Source organism: Aphelocoma coerulescens, chromosome 12, assembly GCF_041296385.1.
Source record: "Aphelocoma coerulescens isolate FSJ_1873_10779 chromosome 12, UR_Acoe_1.0, whole genome shotgun sequence".
In the NCBI taxonomy this organism is placed as follows: domain Eukaryota; kingdom Metazoa; phylum Chordata; class Aves; order Passeriformes; family Corvidae; genus Aphelocoma; species Aphelocoma coerulescens.
The window spans coordinates 10,483,195-10,506,143 of NC_091026.1; the positions used below are offsets into that span (position 1 = coordinate 10,483,195).

Sequence of the window (22,949 nt, forward strand, 5' to 3'; positions counted from 1 at the left end):
GGCAGCACACCCCGTTTATGTGACCAAAGCATCACTGGGCTTAGTCTGAGACGTGTGTAATGGACCCTGGATATATAAACATACTAACCAACTCTACGACGTGGCTGATTCCTTCCCAACATGCAGAAACTGCTGCTGTGTGCCCTGGGATTTGCTGGCAGTGCTGCCTGTGCATCTCATTGATGATGTCTGGGGCTGTCTGTGCTGTAGTGACAGTGGTGACTAATGTCGTTTGCTCAAGTTGGTTCAGACACTGGTTTTAGTCTAATAATGCAGCAAAAAGCAGCTAATCCAGTTACTGGATTTTGTAGCCCACAAGAAATTCCAGGTTGCTGCCCCATTTAGGTTGCTGCTTGCAGCTGTGTGCTACTTTTAAGTTGGCTTGTATGAGGGATCCTGCGTGTCTTTGGTTATCATGTTCTGAGCAGGGTATCAAAGTGTCTGGGTTTAGATACCATCAGCTTCTGTCTTGAGTTTTTTGTTCAGCTTGAATGGTTTCCCAGAGTAAAATGTAAAAAGAAGATCTTGCTCTTAACTCCATCTGGAATTGCTGTTCTTCCTGGTAAAGCCAAGTGATGGTGTGCTATTCACTGTGGAGTTACTAATTTTGCGCTGGTCTAAAGAGCTGCCAAGTTCTAAAGCATTAAAGTTGCACCTCTGCTTGAGTAGTCTGATCTTTCAGTTGGGTGGAAGGACCAGCAAATACACAGATCTCTTGCAGCTTTCCCTTGCTTTCCAATACTGAGTCCATAATTCTTTCAAAAAGAGAACCTGTCAGCAGCACCTAAATAGGAGCCATTGTGCTGTGTTTGAAACCTTCTGTCTCTGGGTCTGTATCCTGATGATACAGCCTGAATTGCTTTTTGCAGTGAGTTTGGGTATTTATCTTTGGAAACTGTGTTGCTTCTTGATTAATTGATGGACGTTTAGGCCGGCACATTTCCTACTAGTGCAGTGCTTGTGATAGAAATTCTCAAAGAACCTTGCTTTAACCTCCCAGGCACTTTGTACTTCTTCATGGGGTTTATATCCATGTAGGAATGAATTTGCCCAGACAAATGAATGTAGTTATTGACTGAAGCAGCAGTTACCTGCCGCTATTGAAGAGTTAGGAGAGGGTTAAGGAGAAAACCTCTTCTGAGCCACTAGATTGGCCCTGACTAAGATGAATGTCTAATTCACTCCCAGCGTCCTTACTGCTGCCAGTAATAAAAAGCTTGCTTCACATATTCACCCTACTGCAGACGTTTCTCTTAAATTAAATATCAAGAGGACATATAATAGCACGATTCCACGCCAAGCCAATATTATCAGATTGATGTCAGCAGTGATAATAGAAGAAGGATAAGTTGATGAGATTTCATTTATTAAATAAAGAGAATATGCAGTGATAGAAAGGATTTGGTAACTCTCGGTGTCAAAATGCAGCAAGATTGTGCTCATTCTGTCTTACCTCAAGGGATAGCAGGGAGAAGGATGCCCTTTGTTTCATTTTAAGAAAACCTCTCGGTTCTTTTCCAGACAAAGACCTGATTTAAATCCCTCCATGGGAGGGGGAGAGGAAGTTCTGAAATCATGGATTTCATGTGTATGTAGCCTTCCTGCCCACTGCACAGTAGCAAGGCAAAGGTTTCTTTCCTCTCTGTGATAGGGAAGGCACTGCTAATGAGTTTTATTTCTAAATTAATCTTTTCTTTTTTCCGACCTGTCATCCTTTCTCCTTTCCTCCTCCTTTAAATAGATGAGAGTGTGTGTTTTGGTTTAATCTTTCATATTCTGTATGTCCTGCATTTATTTATTTCCAAGGTATTGTTAGAGCTTGTCTTCCATACTTCTGTCTGCAGATATTGTGCTATTGCTTCCCAGCCCAGCCCTTCTCTCCTGCCTTTTTCCTAGCTGCTGTAAATGAGCCTCTTACACCTGTTTTGATAGTAGTCGAAGCAGTTGAAACATATTTTATTTTAGACAGAGGCCAACTGTCTACCTCATTTGGTGGTGATATATTATGCTTTAAACTGTGACCCACTTTAGGAGAAAGGTCAAGGCATACAAGTCTTTGGTTAGCTGTGTATACAAACCTCATCCCTTCTCTACCATTTTCCTTCCCTCTCATATGAGAAATAATGGTAAAACCCCTCAAACAACGACACATCAGGAGCAGTGTGGTTGGGTGTCCAGAAGATGAATTTTTCTAAAGATTAGTTAGTGCCAAAAGCCTTGATCTGGACTGAGGGTGAAGGCAGATAGCTGACGAAAGTCCACCTCCTTTGGAACTCAATCCACAGTCATTGCACTCTACAGATGTGTTTGTAGTTGGATGCTGGTTGTTTAATTCCTTTTTGTCTCAGGTATGTACGAGGAAAGACAGACACCTGTGAGGTGCAGCTATTGTATGTGTGTAGGGCTGCAGTTCCCACTGTGTGGAAATGCTGCAACCTGAAGCTGAGACTTAATGGGAGCAGGAGAGTGGCATCCCTTTGATTCAGACTGGGCAGGCGCTGTGCTTGCTGTGTAAGGAAGAAAGCACCTCAGGCAACTGTTCACCAGAGCACTTCAGATACCTCTTCCCAGTCCAGATGGGTACCAGAACTAATCTGCTGGATATGGATAACTTGTGTACTCCCAGACTCCGCAGTAACTTGCATTGATAATTACCTAAACTGACTTTGCAATTTGTTGATTAGCATATCTAAGTCTGTTTTGAGAAGCTGGTGCAATTGATGCATAACCACAGGTTGAGGTTTTATTTTGAAGCAATAAAGGAGCATAATCTTGTTATGATTTTGGGTACACGGTACCAAATAAATCCTCCCTGTGTTGTGGGAAGTGGTGTGTAGGAATGCTGATTTATACACTTGCTGAGCAATGCATACCAGCCTGTGCTGATTGATCCCCTGCCTCTGGTAGGCTTTAGGCAACAATACTCTCTCTTGTGGCTTCTTGCTCACCACTGTGTGGCTTTTAGACAGCCCTGTGGGCTGAGCACCAAGGGGTCAGCTAAGGAAGAGGGACACAAGCTTTGCAGCCCTGTCTGAGCCCACGGGTGGGTCCTAACTTTATATTTACTCTAGGCAGTGGAGACTTCTGCCATAGGAAGGACAGTGATCTAAAATGCACAATTCCTGTAGCTCTCACTTCTGACAATGACAACCTCAATCATATTTCTAAATATTTCTGAGATGTTCATACCGTGTTGTTCAGCTCAGATGAATACAAAGTGGTTTGTGGTATGCTGTACCTTTTAGCTCTTCCAGGTTTCTGTACGAAAATTACAAAATGCCCTTCAGTTTAACATCATTGAGTTTAAAAAACCTAATTTTAAAAGTCTTAACTTTTTCAATGAATTGAGGGATTTGGTGGTATTTCCTGACCTGGTATTGTTTGGTATCATTTCCACAGTCTCACTGATTTGATTAGAGTGATATTAAAGTTAGTGACAAAGCAAAATGCCAACATTATGAGTTTCTGAAGCTCTCTCTGGGTTCTTTTCTATCCCAAAATTTGAAGATTTTTTTTTTTTTTTTAGAATATGGATTTTCAAGGCTTTAAAGGTGATTTGCTATATAACATAGAAATTAGAAATGAACACTAGCCTTTAGAGACTGTGCATGGAATAAGTTTCTTCTAAAAGCTGTAAGATTAGTAAAGAGGTGGAAAAAGAAGTCGGTATAGCATCTTTGATGGTTTCTGATCCAAATCTCAGTGTTGTAGAGTGTGGCTGTCATACTGATAAATTCCTACTCTTTCCATATATGTTGGCAGTAAGACTGAGGGCTGAAGTATTAATTAGAGTAAATCTCAGCCAAACTATTTTGAGAGTGCACCCAGGTTACTGATATGGAAAAGACAAAATTATTGTTCATTTGGTCCTTCTGCTTCTTTCCTGAGCACCTTACACAGATGTGCATGATTTGGGAACTCATATCTGAGCTCTCCAAAAGCTTTTAGAAGATCTTGGTTTAAGATTTCCCGTTTCTTAGAAATCTGTTCCACCTGAGAGACTGTGACATGCCCAGGGATAGGTCATGTTTTCTCTCTCTCTGCCTTGCTATGAAGCCCTTTTGCTGAATGAGCACCTGTTGCTACTGTGGAAATGAATACATCATAGTGTGGCATAATTGCCTGCCTGTAGCATCAAGTGCTTTGGAAGGAAGAGGTGTATTTGATATTTGGGCACAGATCTCTAAGCATATTGGGGCAGGAAAAGCAAGGAATTAAATGGATTTATGGTTTAGGAGACGCCATCTGAGGATTGCTACACCTAAGCATATGTTCTGTTATTCTCTGGTAAAACATACCATAGCCATGGTGCTGTGAATTCCTGCAATTTGTGTCTGCCTGTCTGTGCAGCTGATGTCACTGTTGTTACTGTGTTTGTGCCATTGTTGCTGGGATTGTTTTACAACGACCTGCCCCTTTATTGGTACTGTTGCTGATGATGTGCCATATGTACACATGCACATTAGAGTAAAAGAACATCATCCTTAATTGTTCTTGGGTAGCTGTCAATGCCATTTACAGAGTATGAGTACTAATTGCTGCAGAAATACAAAGAAACAGATATCTGGTCTTGCTATTATTCTGTTTTTTTTTCTAGTCACTAGGAGAATTGCAGTGCTTCCAACCATGCTGGATTTCTTGTAGTGTTTAAATAGATGAGAATTCAATAGATCAGGGTGGCTTATTCAACAAGTCTGTTCAGTTCCTTGTCAGACTGTTACAGATCTAGTGCAGGCCCAGCCAGGATTCTTGAGTTCTGCCAAAGATTTCCAGTGTGAGTTGGGAAAATCATTGAAACTCTTGGACTTGGGGATTTTTTTTCCTCCTGACTGCAGAGGAGAGATGATGTTTTATATAAGGGTAAAACAGCCTTCCAGACCAGCTGAGAAAGATCATGTTCCTTCTTTCTGCTCAATACCCTGGATTTTTCAACTGAAAGACACTGTTGGTCATTTGACCCACTTTGGTGATTGCTGTTCCCACCAGTTTCTCTATTAGGACTACATGACTCCAGCATAAAATTAGTATGTGTGTTACTGGCAAAGTGGTAGTAAGTGGTTGAAAACTCCTCTTCACACATCATTCTGTGCTTGTTTTCCCTGCAGGAGGAGGAACACTGATCCTGTCTGTGCAAACCTGCAGTCTGAAATTCTGAAGTGCTACCAAGAAAACAAACGTGAAGCGCTCAAATGCTCGGAACTGGCGAAGGAATATCAGCGCTGTGTTAATGCAGCTCAGAAGGTAACAAAAGCTTCTCTGTTGTACTGCCTGGCTTTGCTGTCTTGTTTTGCATGGTGTTTTCTTCTGAGAAATGTTTTTGAGATCTGTGGTATCTGTTAGTGAAATTGCAATCTTCCTAGGAGACAAATCTTCCTTGGGGTCCATTTTCCCACATTCATTCCACATTACTCAGTCACACTGTGGTATGTCCCCACTTCATTCCCATCAGTGGGTCCTGTTGTACTGAGCTGCCACCACAACAGTAGAACCAATGCTTCCAGGTTTCAAAGTCAGTCAATGATTTTCCCTAGTTTTGCATTCTTGGATGTTGTATACTGCAAACAGTGGGTAAATCCATTTTGGCAATGTCCGCAACATTTTCAACAGTCTCTAAACATCCTTCTGTTATGGGACTTTGCAGTTGGAGGTCTTGCTTCCTTTCATTGCTGCATGGGGAAAGGTTCTGTACTGGGCAAAGCTGCTGTCTGTTAAGAAAATTGCACATTCCTAAAAACTGTTCATCTTGTGTGGGAAGCCAGGAAGCCTTACGGCTCTTCCTTCTGAGATGCAGAGTCCCAGTAGGTTCTGTTGATGCCTTAGGACAGTGGCTGCTCAGTACCTTGGAAGAATTTCTGGCTATTGAAACAAGTGAAGGGGAAAAGAAAATGAAGTATTTGGACATTACAACTAGGGTATGGTCCTGGGCCATGTGAGAATTCAGTGGGTCAGGTGTCCCTCAAGGGCAGGCTTTTCTGTTTTTTGGTTTTTTCCTTTTTTTTTTTTGACAGTAGAAAATTCTCCAAAAGGTGCTGAGAATATAGTAAAGTGGATTTGGGGGAAAGGATGGTAATAGAAAACCGAGACTTCTCTCATGGGATTACTAAAGCACAAGGTGGGGGAGAGGTGGATATTCCATGGAAGCAGTCTTTCTCTGCATTAGCATTGTGAGGGGAAGCTGTATGCCTGATTTAAGTATAACATGAAACAAGCTGCCAGCCGGCTCCCAGAAGAAGCCCGACAGAAGGAGATGGGAAAATTGTCAGGATATATTAGACCAAATGTTGTTGCTAGTCCTAGTGGAATTTTTTTCCTTCCTGTTTACAAAGAAGGTCTTTGTATGTCTGCAAATCAGCAAGGTTAAAGCTGCCAGGGAAAGGGCTTTTCTCTGATATCTCTAAAGTCCCCAGCTCCCAAAACATGTGGTTTCTTTTTCTTCCTCAGCTTTAAAGTAAAGTGGTGCCTGTGCTGCTGCTGCACAATCTGTGCCCCTGGTTGCTGTGTGCAGAGCATTGGTGCATCTATTGCCAGCCTCTGTTATCCTCCTTGCCTCCTCTAAATCAGGCTTGTAGCCTTTTCAGTGGAGTATATCTTTAGCAAATGCATTTACCAATACATCTTTATTGCATGCAGTGCGGGCGGAATGTGATTACCAAAGAAGACAGATTGCATTAAACTTCAGCATATTTGCAAGCTGTGGCTCCAACCCGCCTGAGAAAGGGGCTGGGATGCTGCCAGCCCTGAGCCCCAGCTCAACATTATTAAAGAGTAAGTTGGAAGCTAAATGACTGGTAACAGCAGAGGGCAGTGAAAGATCCTAATAACTTGGATCTTTTTTGGATTTGGTGGAGGTTTTGGTAGGTTTTCTTTATAAGCCAAAAACTGGGGGTTGTCTTTGTTCCCAGAGTCTTCAATGAACTTCTTCCCCACTGTTAATAGAAGCTACCTGGAAGGAGAAGTGCACAGGACATTAATTTGTTGTGGATGAAGACCATGTGGCAGAAAATCTTGCTATGTTTTAAGAAGGGGCTTGAGAGACTAAGGAATAGGTAAATAACACCTTGTAGCTAGAGATAGGCACTAGAGGGTTCCGTAAGTACAAATTTAGATAAAACTTTTGTAAGGCAATATGTCTTCTGTAGTTTCCTTTTGTCCCAGGACAGCTCAAGCCCTGACAATTTGCCTCACTGTTCTTACTGACTTTTCTGACTCCTGAGATACATGAAGCAATCACAAGCTGTTGTTTTATCATGTAGAATTAAAACTCCCTCCTCCCTTCCCCTTTTTAAGCTGTTATTTTTCTTTAAGTTTAAATTAGCGTCTTATACCAAATGGCTTTGTCTCACGCATTCCTTATTCAGGAAATTCAGGTCGGAGGAATGTGGGAAAGAATGGCCAGAATCTCTTGATTTCTTGGGTATTTTTTACCTTTTTTTTTTAAAAAAAAAACCACAATTTGTTTTCCAGTGCAGGAGGAAATGTAATCAAAGCTGGATGTGTGACTTCAGCTCACTTGCATGCTGGTGATTTGTTCTTCTGCTTTTTACTAAAGATTTTATAAGGCTTGGTGAATATTCTTTAATGAAGCATCTGGTTCTCTGCAAGTTCCTTTTGATGGCTGGTAGAAGTGTCTCCAGGGCATGGTATACATTAGACTCAGAGAAAGCAAGCTCTAGGTTTCTAGACTGAAAATTACAGCTTACAGTGGATGAGAATAATTCTTTGCATCTTCCCCCTTCCTGTGTTGTTTGAGACAATTCCTTTGGACGCCCATTTCCCTTTGCCTGTTGTTGTGCACATCTCTGAGCCAGGAGCTGAGGTACACCCTCAGTTATTTCTGTCCCGTGAACAAATGGATCAGGTAATCACTCCATGAGTTTTAAAATTTATTTTCTACTGGTTTCCTGTAAAGCCCCTCTTCCTGGAACAGGTTACTTTATTGTAGTGCATGGTAGAGATATAGCTATTGTTACCTGTTTTGTATATTTTCTGGCTATTGGGCCATCTGTTGTAGTCAACAGAGAGAAATAGGCACATGTAGAGCCTGATGCATTTCATTCTAAAAAGTCATCTGAAACAGGCCAGCTGAATTACCCACCAGAGATAAGTATTTCCCTCTGCCTCTTGGGAGGCACGTCCAGAGCATAGACTACAAAGTTGCTGCCTGTTCTGGCTCATGGTTATGGGAGCAGGATCCTGCTCTGGTTGTCTGCCTTTGTAGCCACTATGCTTTCAACTTGCCCTGCCTAACCTGCTCAAGAGCTTTTCTCTTTATATAATCCTGAATGTTGAGTTTTGGTCGTGTCACTGTTGACTCACTGTAGCAGTGTCAGCCCCTTTAGGCGCTGGGTTCCTTGCTGCATCCCATGCTTTGCTTATGTGGAAGTTCTCTGACTTTAGAGGGTGTCACTGCGATAGCTCCTGTTCAATTTAGGACTGTTTTATCTTTTCTGGTGGTCTGTTTCCATGGCTCTGCAGAACTTGAGCTACAGCATAAAAATCGCTGGCTTTAAATCTAATAAAAGCTGGGATAATGGGACAGCTGTAGGAGGGGCAGTTCCCATTGTGTCTTTCAAAATTGCTTGTAGTTTATTGACCACAAGTTTCCCCAAGAACTACTGCTGCCGTTAGATAATGAGAATTGAAAATTGCTGCTGCTGTTTCCCCAAGGTTTTATCTTGTGCCAGTGAGAAGCGGGTGTGGAAGGAAAAGCAGAGTGGGCAGTGCAAATCTGCATAATTTCTTAGTTTGGGTCCAGATGGAAGGGGAAAACAAATGATTTTGTTTTAAAAGGCTGAGTCCTATTAGTGAATTGCTTCCCTCCTCCATGCAAATATGCACTCACATGCAAGCTTTTTCAGAGTGTTTGTGACCCATTCTGCTGCCCTTGCGTTCTGTTCACACCAATAGGCAAATCTGAGCTGACGGCGAGTTTTAGTTGGTTACTTTGTTACGTAATTGGTGGTTATACCAGGGAATCTCCAACCAGCTGCCACTTGGAAAATGAAGCCTCCGGTGACCGTACATTAATGTGATTTGAGATTTCAAACAGAACCTGCTTCCTGCAACTGTGTGCAGAAAAATGTCTGTTAGTGAAGAGCATGTATCCCTTCTTTTCAGGGCTTTCCTTACTGTCTCTAGGTGCCTGTCTTTCACAGAAGGACCAAGGTGAAATTTTTGTGCTCTAGCTCCTGGCCAAACCAAGCTATCAGGAGCTATGTACTCAGACATGTGTATTCCCTTGTCAATAGGAGCTGTATACATTGAGCTAGGAGCCATTCATAATCTGCACTCTTTCTCCCTATTCTGTGTCCCTCTTCTCACAAATCTGCTATTCATAACAGACAAAGGTAAACCTACTTCTGTCAAGGCTTTAGGGCTTGTCTACGTGAGGAAATTACAACGCAATAAACTGGCGAGTGAGTTTCTCTGTATATGAACGCTCAGGGTTTGTAATGAAAGTGCAGGGAAAATTCACACACATTTGCTGTGAGTCACTCTGCTGTGTGCAAACAAGCCCTTGCTAAATACTGATTGACTGAATTCCAGTGAAGGAAGACTTTTAACATAACCTTGAGTAGTCTGTTTTCTGCTTTGCCCTTGACTATAATAAAAAGGAATGTGGTCAATTTATTGCGTTTACATTTCCAAGTGATCTCTGTGAAAGCCCAGTACCCTTCTGGCTTGCAAAGGAAAGCATTTACAACTCTGCTGGAAGTTTGTCTCTAATCTGTGGACAGGAACTTGGATTGCTGAAAGGATGCTGCAGGTATTTCTGCAGTGTCCCATTCTGATGGAGCAGTTTTGCTCGAGCACTCTGGATTCTCCTGAAGTGTGGCCTGCTGGGAGCTTTCATTTCTGCAACCTGGATCTCTCTCTGCTTAAGAGAAACAGCTTTGGGATGACTGGGATGCCATGGGCTGCACTGGATCATTCTGGATCAGCAGACTCTTGCTAAAGTGTTGTTTCCATTCTAAGGGATTGCAGAGTACTTTATAGATAGGTTGTGTACTTATCGGGCTAGAGAGGAGCAGTCAGTGTGTGTGGCTGGAGAAAGAAAGTTTGGACCAGGTACAGCGAGGTCTGTATCTGTACTTGAGAAGTGCCAGGATTTCTCCTCCCCCTGGGATTCTGCAGAGGTAGATCTTAGCTGTTGAAGCCTCATTGAGGAGGTCTATCACATGGTGTGCTAATTGAAATACAATATATCTAACTTGGAAGGTTTTAGGGTTGTTTGAGCTTTCTGGAATTCAGGTTTGTAGTTTCAGATAAATCTGTGTGTTTCCTTTTTGGAGGATGCTATGCCCAGCCATCCTCAGCCAGGTATGTGCCAGTCCTGCCTACCTTTTGTCAGTCTGTCCTCACTCAGAGCAAGCATGTCTGTAAAGGGTTTGTCTTGCCTTCTCTGTAAAGGAAATTCTCTCTCTTTTTTTTTTTTTAATATTTCTCTCTTTCAACCTTTATTTGTGCAAATGCTGTGATAACACTATCAGAGGAGTTTATGACTCAATAAATGGCCCCCACAAGGGAGTCAGGGGAGAGTTGCAAGCTGCAGGCTGCTGCTGTTTGTTTAGTCGTACACACAGAGGAGCAGCGGATTAACTGTACCCAGGCATACCCTGACCTGGTATTTGCAAAGGTGAAGAGGATCCATATTTTGCTTCTAATTATGAAGGATGGAAACAGTTATTATTTTGATTTTCAAGGCAGCAGTTGTAGGTTCTGGCACATCTTGGGTCTATACATAACTCTTCATATCCTCAAGAGTTCACTGGTGGATAAACTAAAAATATAGAGCTGCCTGAAAGGACATAAACCTTCATCTTAATATATGAGGCATGTTCCAGAGTAAATGCTGGCCTACTTGAAATGGAAATGTCTGCTGCCTGTACCTGGTGTTTATGAAACTGGGGGCATAAGTTCTTTATTTACTCTGTGTCTCAGCACTTCATGAAGCTCTGATGTTCTCCACAGCCTGGTGTGTTGTGAGCATTTATTAATCCACATGAACAAATTCCTCTCTCTGCCTGCTCTTTGTAGTCTCTGTAAAGCACAAACCTCCTGAAATTTATAATTTTTGAAGAAAATGAGCAGAAATTAGCTCAAAACTTGCATGGCTGGGCTTCAGGGCTCCTCTTTCAGTGGTATTTAGTCCCTATTCTGCATTGCCTTTACCTCTCGAGTTCTTGTATCCATTGCCTGGTCTGGAAGGAGGGCTTCTGACTACATTTCTCTTCTCATAAACAGTCTGTTGTCTAACAGTTCAATGCCCAGGCTCTGTGCATTTATTTTTTGTTTCCTGGTTTTTGTTTGTTTGGGGGGTTTGACATCGTTACAGTGAGGCATAATTGCTTTTGAGTTTAATTTCTCGCTTGATGGTTCTGATTTCAGACACACTTACAGGTAAAGTTAATCTAAATATGTATGTTTTACAGATGATTTTGAAAGCAACTTCTGTAAAAGAGGGAAAGAAGTCAGTATGCCATTACAATTTCTGAAGTTGAATTATTTGGCATTTTGTTACTTCTAAAATGTGGTCTTTCTACAGTTCTTGTTTTAAAACCTAGTTTGCCTGAAAGTGTTTAAAAACAGTCTAAAAATTGTTTACAGTAGAATGCTATAAGAGTTAGCTGGGTCAGGAATGAGTCATCTTAGCTGACCTGATGCTCTAATGTGGTCTTTGAATGGATGTATCTGAAAAGCCTCATTAGACTTTGGTATCAAAATTTCACTCTTTGTATTCTCTCTCTTTCTTTTCAAAAATTATTTCTCTTTAGGCTTAAATTAGTGGGACTACACAGATCAAAGGTTTCTTTAGTTCTGTGCTCTCTGTATGGTGTGTTAGGCAACATTTTCCTGGGTACTGTAGCCTGTATTCAGTCAGGCTTATCTGGTATGGAAAACAGTTGCTTGGGGGTGAGAGAGTGTTGTGATACATCTGGCTGTTTTAATGCCAGATACTTTCACAAAAGATTTGTAGCACTGTTGGCAAGTGGGAAGTGGAAATTCTTACTCAGATTAATTCCAGGAGGCTGATGACCAAGCAGTCTTGGACAGAAGGAAGTTTATTTCCAATTTTTAAACTATGTGTTTTGCTGCTGAAGTTAGATTGAAACAGATCCACAAAAATTGCTGTTGATAGCAACTGCTGGTTAGAAGCACAAGGTCAGTGGTCAAGTGCTTTCAGACTCCCAGGAAGTTCCAAAGTAGCCCTGACTTCCATAACTTCCGTTCTAATGTTAGATCCATTCTCTGACAACTTGGCTATAACTTGGGAAACTTTATCAGTGACGCCAAAGCCTTCATGACAAAATGGGGAAACCAAAGATTTGTTATGCTCTTTGTTGGTCATAGTCTGCACAGGATGGTTTCCTGCTGTGTGCAGTTTGCAGTCTCCACACACCATCCATCAGGTATTTTTGTCGCAGGTTTTAGGGCTGAATACCTTGAGGACTAGTGGGATTTAAAGCCTTCACCACTCAGCTGAATGTGTCTGTGTAGGCAACATGTGCAGGGGTTATTGTAGCAGTGGTCCCAGTCTAGTGGAAGAGTTGCTCCCAAGCAAGCAAGACTGCTCTAACTAGCCCTTTGGAAGTTAGTGAATGACAGATGAGGCCTCCTATTAGTGGGAAGCCAATCCTTTTCTCATCAGAACTGTGGTGTGCTGGAGGAGAAAGTTTGCGGGAGTTGCCCTGATGCTGCTTGCTAGTGCTTGTTCTCTCCACAGAGCCTCCTTGTCCAAGGCTGTGGAGCATTCATCCAAATCCAAGCTTCAAGGGAAGGTTTCTTTCTGCATCATGCCTGCAGTAATTGTTTGTGGTTTTCACCCCTCTGTGACACTGTCTGTCTGCCCAACAGGCCTCCTTGTCTGGAGAAATTTCCTGACATACTTGTGATGCTTCCAAAACAATTTAAAGCTTTCAGTCCTAGCTGGACCTTTGCAAGACAATTGAAAAAACCTTTCTGGACACCAGTGCTTCAAATACAGGAACAAGACATGTTGAAGACAGTGTGTTACAGTGATCTGAATACAACGTTACAGTTAGCTCTGCTGCTGCTACTTCCATCTGGCAAGAAACATTCTTTTGGTTATAATGTTTGTTTTGGTTAAAGGCCTCTATTGGGAGCCTTTAAGAGCTGGTGAAAGGCTCTTAAAGACCTCTGCAGTCACAGAACCTGTCCAGAAAGACAACACTTGTTATAATTAAAGTTTGTTACCTTTGTAATGCGAGGGGAGCAGGAAGAGAAGCCTTGAGTTAGGATGGTGCTGCAGTGTCTGGTGTACCTTGTTTCTGAAGCTGGAGAAGTGCTGTTGAGCCTGAGTGTGCATGCAGAAATGCAGACAAAATTATTTTGACAATGTGTTTGCTCTTTGTCCCTGCTGAATGCCTGTTTGTCCTGTATAAATGGATTTCAGGATCAGCCAACCTCCAGCTCTGAATTAGTCTAATAAGGCATGGTAGGTGGGGTTTAAAGGTCATTTTGCAAGCAGCTGGCTTCCTGCATATATTAGAGGGAATGATTTTTTAAAATAACAGTATTGGAAAGCTGTTGATTTAATTTTTAAAATACCTGTATGCTATAGAATTTCAGCTCTTCTGCCTCTGTCCTTCAAGCACTCTGCTTGCCCTCTGCCTGCTCATCTTTCTGTCATTTCTGATTACCTCTGCCCATCTGCCTCTGCATTCTCTCCCCTTAGGTTTATCAGTCCATGTTTGCTGCCCACAAGGACTTGGCTTATATTTCTGAGGAGCTCGTCTGTTGGGTTGTTTCTCTGAGCTGTGGAACAGAAAGCTCAGGATTCCTTGGTTTGGACTGTTAATAAAGCACCATTACACTGTTCTTTTATTGGGGGACTGGGACCTCTCAACAGTCACCACTACATTGGCAGCTTTTTTGTGTCCCAGCAGGTACCTAGTTCCCTTCTCAGGATGAATTTAACATTGGTGAAAGAAGATTACAATTTTAATTTTTTTTTTTAAACTTAGGAGCTGGTTGAACCATGCACAGTGATTATTCCAGTTTCCTCTCTGTGGACTGTGTACTTCAATCCTGACCTAATCCAAGTGTTTCATATGAAAATGGGGGATGTTTTTATTAATTTGCTTGTTCCCTGGATTCCTCTTTGCTGATGAGGGTGATTTGAAATGTCTAATGACTTATAAAGTGTGGACACTGTCTTAAAAACTGAAGGGAGCACCCACATATCCAGGTCATGCAAGCCTTTGGCAGGTGGCAGTGTCGTTCTGCCAGGTGTGAGATGGTACCTTCCCATTACAGTTACTTGTACATGTACAGACTCCTGGATCCTCAAATGTTCTTTCTCCCCGTTTGAAGTTTTGTTCACAGTAGATATCCTCAGGAAGTCAGATAATTGGACAAAAAGCAAGCTTAAAATTTAGGGAGATGATAGCAACTGCAACATTTTTTCTTCTTGCATTCAGACCAAACTGCTGTGAAACTTTTACATTTATCTTATTTTCTGAAGGATGTTTCCTACTTATGACTTGCGGTTGTTCTGAGTTTATTCTCTTTTTAGTACCATGCAGTGCCCTGACACAGCTACATAAGCAGTTCAGTTTTTGTCTAGGGCACATCTTTCTTCTTTAGATGTTATATTAACAGCACCTCCTTTCTGTTCTTGAAGTTTTTTTTCTCTGTAGCACTCTCCTGACTATTGTGGAAATAGGAGAGTGATACAGGACTGAACTGATTTGTGGGTTCTCTCTGGCTATCTGTAAGGCTCAGACAAGCAGTGCCCAGGTATGTGATGGGTCCCTGCTCAGCTGCTGTTTAGAAAATACTCTTACATGAGAGTCGTTTTACTGATAGGACTGTAAACCTTGCAATTTAGAGTAGTATATTGGCATAAGATTTTTTTTAAAATCCCGAAGTTTCTAAATATCAAAGAATTGAGGTTTTATCTTCCATTTGAGGCAGTAGGGCAAGTAGTACACTGTGTTTCAGTTATCTACTTGATAGCTTTATGAAATAAGTTCTTTGGAGAGTAGGAGAGTTTCTGGTTATAGATACGATACGGAGACTTGTTGATCTCTCCAAAAGATTTGAAAAGGAGACTGAATTACTGTTTGTTTGTCGCATCTCAGTACCATCTTAATTACATGTCTGAGAACTTCTGCTGATTCCTTTTCATGGGTGGAAGAAGGGAGGAAACATATCTTTATTTTGAAGCACTGCCTGCAGCTAAACATAGTGTATGGGAAGTTATATGGATACTTCTAATGGTCCTCTGGGCTCTCTGACACTGTCTCTTCATGGATTCAGGTGTACACCAGTTGGTAACTTTGAACAGAAGAGTTCCCCTCAGGCCATATCAGCAGGAACCATTGAAAACTTTTGTCTTCAGTAGTGCTAAATGTGGCCTATTTAGGATTACCATCATTTAACAAGCTCTGTAGTATTTCTGGGCCCTAGGATATTGTCAGTACTGTTCAACTTCCTGTGGCACATCAAGGTTGTATTTAATCTTTTTGTACCAAGCCTAAGTGCATTCAGGAGTATTCTGAGGCCCAGGAAATCTTCTCAAATCTTGTAAAAGTAGACAGCCACTGAAAAATGTATTGGATGCTGTGATCCAGGTAGGAGTGTTCCTTGCTGTGTGTACCTTGAGCTGACCTGATGAAGGCACTGTGATAGAGTTGGAGTGCACTAGAGAAATTTTTGTGGAGAGCTTGTATGGCACCAGTGATCACTGTATTGTTCTGCAAAAGCCAGCCTTAAAGCTCTAAAGCTTCTATAGACTCCAGATTGACCTCTGGAGCTGAAGCAGATTCATTGCTGAAGGTAGACTGGGTATAATGTTTTAATGCATTCCCCTCTTTCCAGTCTTCAGCAAATATCTTGAGGCTCATGGACTGCTATTTGGTTCAAAAACAACAAGCATTTTGGAAGCCATTAAATGTGAAATTCATACTTTGTTCTTGCAGCTGCTGATGGGTGGCTTTTGTGGACACAAAGCTATGTTGTGAGCTTGAGACAACTGAATTACTCTCAAGTTCCTTGTTTAATCCAGTATCAAATGAGTGCTGGTTAGGAAAGAGCCTGGGCTGTGTGAGACACTTCTTAGTGCCTTCTTGTTTTGCTGAGCCTTGATATTTGCTACAATAGAACCCCATAAAACTCAGGAAAAACTCCCCAATCAGGTGGGTGTATTAGCAGGTTTCTTGCACTGATGGATTAGAGCCAGGCTGTGTTCAGTAAATGTGGCTAGATAATAAAAGGTGAGATTGTGTGCAGTGATCCCTGGTCTCCTTTCTCCAGCTGCCGCCTCCTGTCTGTTTGCTGGGAGCCTTTGCACAGGCAGTCGGCTTTGCTTGAGAGAACAGGCTGTGCACTATTTTCTGACACAGCCAAAGGTGGCTGACATGAAGCCAAAGGAGAGCTTCTCTCTGAGGGTCTGAAATGTCAACAAAGATGTTGTACTGCCTTGCAGAGCCCTGGCTTGCTTTGTAGAAAAACTGAACAGATGTTGGTAGGTCAGGAGCTTTGCCATATACAGAGCAGACCCTGGAGAGCAGGGTACAGCCTGTGCAGGTGACACGAGTGACACTGTCCTGGGTTCAGTGTGCCAGCACTCCCCCTGAATGTGGGGCTCCCCCCGAGCCATGTCTGGGGCTTTACCCTGGTTAAGGAATTGGGACTCAGGTAAGCAGGTTGTGCATCCGTGAGCCTGGTTTATGTCCCACTCTCTGCTTACTCTAAACATGCTGGTGAGTTGCAGTGGTGTTCCTCAGAAGGCACAAAGGCTCTGAAGTAATAAGTTCCTGTATACCTTGTGAAAACAGGCAATTAGGTGGAGGGAAGGGACCCCAGTGGTGCTTGTGCAAGGGGGAAGGATATTGACTCAGTCTTTATTAGACGTGAGTTTGGTCACAGAGAAACATAACTTTGAGACATGAATCTGGAGGAATCCAAATGACTTCATTTCTGCTGCTCATGAACAACCTATTTCCACTTGAAGACTCTGGCTTGAATGTTTGAGGGGCTTCTGCCTACCACTGTGATCACCTTCACTGGAGAGACTCAACAAGGGTGACACTGCAGCAACTAAGAAGATTGTCCTTGGAATATGCCTTCTCTGTCCAAGTATTGATTTCCTTCTTTGCTTTTGAGAAATGGAAACAAACCCCTTGTTGCAAGAAAGCTTTCAGAAGTTTATAGCTTGATCCTCTAAGGCCTGTTCTCTTATTTTAGGATGAGATAAAAGGTAGAGTATTGGGTATGAGCAGCCTGGAAAAAGAAAAGGGCTTGTGGATTTAAGGCAGCCTGTGGTCTTGCTTCCTGCACCTCTTTTTGTGTTGTTCAGGCAAATGTTTCATGCTTGGAAAATTTGAGCTCTGGGGATCAGAGCAATTGCAGATCCTTGCTGGCCTCAGCACCTTCTGATGCTGATGAGCAGGCAGTTGTCAGCTCCTCAGTAGTTTTTTTTTGCTGCTGTGTGTTGAGGCAGGAGAGCAACTGAGATGAGGGAAGAGGAAACTTTGCAGTGTTGTGGTCCTACATCCAAGGACTCGTGTGACAGCTGACTGTGTGAATGAAACAGCCTAAGGTCTGCCAGCTCACAGCTGGGTGCTCAGTGTGGTTGTTGGCTGTGATGTGGCTGTGCTGTCACGGCTTGTTCTGAGGTTGGTCACAGGGTCAATGACTTTTGACTGTTTTTTTTTCAGTCCCCACTGGTCATGCTTGTCCATCTACTATTAAGCCCACTTTGGCACGGCTGGCAGGAGCTTATTCCAAAGCCTGATGGAAGCAAGGTGTAGTTATGGAATGTGGCCGTTGAGGAGCTGGTTGTGTCAGCAGGTCTGCAGATGGCCTTTGGACAAGATAGCAGGGGTTCGTATTTATAAAGTTTTCATAGGCCCCTTGAGTACAGTGATAGGCTTTGAAGCATGGTTTCCTCTGAGCTCTGCTTCCCCACAAAATCTTCAGGCACGATCCATCAAGGAGTGTGAAATATATTCAAAATCCCACTGCTGCCTTTTTCTCAGTCAGCAGGGCTGTGCTTTCTTCTCCAGTCTGGAGTTGTTTGCAGTTGAGAATAAGCAGTCTCTTTTCTTGTGATTCCTTACCTCTCTTTGGGACATGATGCCATCAAGAAAACCAGCTGTTCCAATCTGAGAGCTGCCTCTGCCTTCATGCTCTCTTGTTGATTGTGTTGAATCAATGAAGTGCTGCAATACTGTAGAGAAAAGGGGGGGTGTGAAGAAACAAAGAGGGAGATCACACAGAAGGAATATACAGAACAGGATTCATATCCTGTCACATGGTTCACAGTGGCTGTGTTTGGAACTAGGTCTGCTATAATAACAGAAATTTCCTCATGAAAACTTGAATCCTAGGTCCAAATCCTTACCTCACTAAGCTGTGGGATCTGAGAGTTCCCACACGGAGAAGAGAGCCAGCTAATCTGAGCATCTGGGGAGACCTGACAAGTCCTGACTATTCCTGCTGAGAAGGTGGTGGCTTTGGTAAGTGTTATGGGAAAAAAATATTTAAAGGAGAGAAATAAGGGAGATAATTTCTGGATGCCAGCTGTAGCAGAAGGATAAGGTTCAAAATATTCTTGAAAATCCTGCAAATTGCAATTCTGACTCCCTTCAACTCTTGAACCACTGTCTCAGACCTTTGTCAGTACAGACTTTTTTCCTGTGAAGCTCAGCTTCAATGGCATCCCTGCTCAGCCAAGAAAACTGCCAGGTTGTGCTTTGACTTTGGTTCCAGCTGTTCGGTGCAAAGAGCTTTCATTGCTGCTATGAAAAGCTTTCCTTAAGGGACAACATAAAGCAGGAATGTTGTGATGCTTGAAGGCTGAAGTAGGCATCTTCCCTTGAGAAGAGTCTTCTAAAGCACAGACGTCTGGTGCACTGTCATGTGGATAAAAGGTTATAAGGATTATGTGTTAATCTGTAGCTGTTAATCTTCCCAGCAGGCTTGGATCCAACTGATGTTTGGACCCACCAGCCAGGTATGCAAGAGAATTTCTTCAGTGGCTCTGAACTGCTCCACAAGCCTCTAGGGATGCAATTGTTCATCTGAGTCCTGCCTGCTCTTCCTTGTGGTCCTTGGTTCTTGCTTTGCTCTCTCTGTTGGTGCTTTCCTCATCTATTTTGATTTGTGCTTACCATGGTACTTGGTCTGTCCTGACAGCAGGATGGTAAGTTCACACCGTACTGTGTTTCACCTCAGGCAAGCTTGTGTTCTTCCAGATAATTGCTTCAGTGTCAACAGTTGGAAGCGTTTCTTGATCTTGGCACAAATTTCTCGAGTATGACTGAAGTTCTGATGAGCTTCTGGAAGTGCATGTTGTAGGGCTGTAAGAACTTGCCCTCCTGATTCCCGACTTGGCATTTCTTGCTTGCAAGTTTACATGTAGGTATGCACTTGATTATGTGTTTGGGTTTTTTTTCAATAGAGCAACAGTATCTTTTTATGGTTTTTAAACCTGTTTCCCTGAGGTTATTGCCTGGAATCCTTCTCCTAAGCTTAAAAACACTTAGCAATTGCCAATCCTCTTGGGCAGGATGTGGAAACATGAAGGTTGAGGAATCCCTGTTTTGTCTCACTGGCACCAGAATCAAGTGCTGTAGAGCACTGCCAAGTTATTTTCTCCATTGTATTTTTGGTTTGGTTGAATTTTTTTGTGGTGTGCTGAGTTCCAGATTGTTGCAGTGCCAGGTTAGCACTGGGGTTGGTCCCCATGAGGTCAGGAAAGTGCATAGTAAATGTTCAAGCTAGGAGCAAAGGTAAATTGTTCTAGAACATTTCTGTGGTGTTCTGTAATTAAAACTCAGACTGTGGGTATTTTACATATATTTTATGTGTGGCTCACTGATCTCCTGACCACTTAGCACAAGCAGTTCTGGCCATGTGTAGGATTTTTTTTGTAGTCTGAATGAGTGAGTTAGAGATATGCTATTGCCTGGGTTTGCTACCTCCTCTTCCTCCTCCTCCTTCCATCTCTTTACTCAGCTCTTTCTAGTCTGTTGTCAGATTTTTCCTTTCCCCTCTGTCTTCATTTTTTCACCTGCTTCCTTCCAGTGTCTCTGCACCTTCTCCCTCCCTCCTCTCCTCTCTTGTGTCCCCTTGGTTTGCATTCCTTTCATTTCAAAACCTATATCGGAGCTGACACCAGGCTGCCTATTCCCTGCAGCACTGAACTGGCGGTTTGGAAAGAGGAGGCTGCAATTCCCTCAGGGGGCAAGACAGTTCAGTGTCTGTCTTATTTTTAAATATGCATCTGAACATGGCTGATCAGAGGAGCAAAAGAAATCTTTGGGTTCTGAGTGCTGGAAGCTCATAAGGATGTAGTGCAATCCTCTGCATCACCCTGCTCCCCCTGCACTCCTCACTGAACATGAAAGCTGCTTGGCACAGGGGAGTTTGACTGCAGGAAGGATGGGTAAGAATCAGAGACCCCATGGAAGAAGGATAGAAAGGTGTGGGTGCTTTGCAAGCCTCGCACCTTCATTTTCTGCTTCAAGTGTTTTTTCATTCAGTCAGGTTTATGCCCTCTTTTTAACCCTGAAGGATCCCAGAGTACATTACCCAGCTATACACCAGCTTTGCAGGATGCTGTTTACCTTGGGCAACTAAAAGGCTGATGGCTGGTCATCATGCTGGTACAGTGAGGGGACAAGCTGAGAGATTCCAAATCTATGTTCTTACCACAACCAGTGCCATGACAAGGTACCAGAGATGGATCTGCAGGTTTCCCAGTAGGAGCTCTGCTAAGGCAGGTTTTGTACCCAGCTGGTGAATTTCCTAAGTGGTTTTGCTGTGCAGCTCTAGCTGCTGGCATCTGTTCAGGCAGCACAGTGATGTAGTCACCTAAAGGGCAAAAAAAGGCAGGTGCTTACTGGTCCAGCAGCTCCTGCCAGCAGATTAGGATCAGAAGTGAAGGAGAGCATATTGAATTTAAGCTGGAATCATAATTTCAGTTAAGACAAAATGTATGCAGCTTGGCAGAGTACCAGGGCACTGACTCTTGTAAAAATGTGTCACAGGGTCCTTCAGGACCTTAGGAAGACCAAGACCTTTATTGAAAACCTTCTGTCAGCCGTGTTACTTTCCGTGGCACAGGCTACTTCGGTTTGACATAGACACAACCACTCCTTTCTGCAACATGTTGGACACTTCTGATCCTTAAAGTGGTCAAACCTGGTCTGAGTAGCTAAAGGTTCAAGGTGATTGCAGCAAGTTGTATGGGGGAGGCTGCAGGCTCATCTTCATATTTTCTTTTAGTATCCTTGCCTAGTGAGCAGCCTAACCCATCAGAGGAGATACCTGAAAGCATCAGGACTCAATACCAGATGATTGTCAACTGAAGTGTGTTGACCGTGTTCAGAGTAGAGTGAAGTAGGCTCTACTCTGAGAGAAGGCTGAGGAGGCTATATCTTAGTCCTTCAGAAGTGCTCTAATCGTCCTGGAAAAACAAATGCTTTTGATTGGAGGAAAAGTCTTCTTGCAGGAGGTTCTCAGTGTTTATACTGTCTAATTTCTTTCTTCAGAAAGAAAAAAAACTAAGAGTTAAGACTTTCCAGATGCAGACTGGTGAAATTATATGTGTGAATGATAGAAGAGTTGACTGCTGGGGTGGATGGATTTGGCCTTCTGTTCTGATTCTGCCTTTTTTTGCCAAAAGATCCATGTTTTTGGACTCTGATGATCTGTGTTCAGTTGCCGTCCTTTTAACTGTTTGCACAGTGTTTATGGGGAAGAGGTTGTGCATTTGAAGTGGGTGAGGAATGGAAACAAGAGCACTGGCACTGTACAGCTGATTTCTTCTCTACAGTGCTGCATATTCAGTTGTCAATTTTTCTCTACTTGCTGAAAATTTTTGGTTTCTTGTTTTAAATAGCTAGGAGAGAGAGGGAATCCATTGCCTACAAGGATGGCTGGAGCCAAGTGGCAGATAAATCTTCCCTGGCTGTGTTCTTTCAGCTCCTCCCTGCCCTGGAGATGGCTCTGCTGGAGTTGTGGGTCCCCTGGATATGTCTCTCTGTGTACCCATACCTGATGAGCAGCATTGTGTGCACCATGGCTTACACGCTGCAATCCTGACTGGCATTATTCTTCCAGTTAGACCTTTCTTGCATAGTAAAGCTACTCATCACAGACTGTCTTTTTTTCCTGAAAAATCACATATCACCACATTCTTACCAGAGCAAGGTTATGTGTATGGGAGAGCCCTGGATAACAGCAATAAAACTACCTGAACTGGCTGCTCTGATTGCAGCATTTGCTGGAATCATTGGGGCTGGGAGGATTCCTTGGGAAAGCAAACAAACTGCTACAACAATTCTGGCATGCTCCTGTGTGACCTTGCTTTTGCTACGGTGGGGAACAGTTTCGTACTGTAGAAAGACATAGAAAGAATCTGCCCAAAGTCACTTTCATGTGTAACTTAAAGTATTCAGGATTTTACCCTAGGTCCCTCAAGGTAAAAGGCTGCTGTGTTAACCCCAGCTCTTCATCTCTTGCCAAGTCTGGAAATCCGGGTTCTTAAGAGGAGCTGTTACTTGTATGACCTTCATGCGTGAAACAGTTTCTCTTTTAAAATGTGTTTTCCCCTTTATCAGTTATTCATTGAAGAGTCTCTTTGCATCTGTAGAATTTTGAAGGGTAGCTATTATTTTACCATTTTAATTTTCCCAGCTGTTCAAATAATTGTTTTAACCTCTCAGTGCCTGGAAGTGCTTTTCACATCCTGATGGTTTTGCATTGTATTTCTTTGGCTTCATGGTTTAAATTACCAACAGTTTCCTCCCTATTCCACATGGTTACTCTGTGACTTTCTTCTCTATAGCTTTGGAGTCTGCACTGTTCTGAACACCACTGACTGCAAGGCACTTGTGAACTTTCACTCTGGGATACTGGGCTCTCACACCTGTTTTGGGGTTTGGGCTTTTTTGTTGTTGCTCTCCCCTCACTCC

At 42.8% G+C, this 22,949-nt stretch overlaps 1 protein-coding gene across 4 annotated transcripts in view; it reads left to right on the forward strand.

Moving 5' to 3' along the window:
• Positions 1 to 22,949, forward strand: part of CHCHD6 (coiled-coil-helix-coiled-coil-helix domain containing 6) — a 110,248-nt gene that overhangs the window by 67,807 nt on the left and 19,492 nt on the right. For 3 of the 4 annotated variants that reach the window (XR_011154879.1, XR_011154881.1, XR_011154880.1), the window contains 2 exons: positions 5,106 to 5,241; positions 18,357 to 18,485. Coding sequence is in view for 1 of the 4 variants with exons in the window: in XM_069028411.1 (XP_068884512.1) it covers positions 5,106 to 5,241 (136 nt within the window). In the remaining 3 variants the exon portion in view is untranslated. The remainder of the gene's footprint in view (positions 1 to 5,105; positions 5,242 to 18,356; positions 18,486 to 22,949) is intronic. The other variant, XM_069028411.1, reaches the window with a different exon arrangement.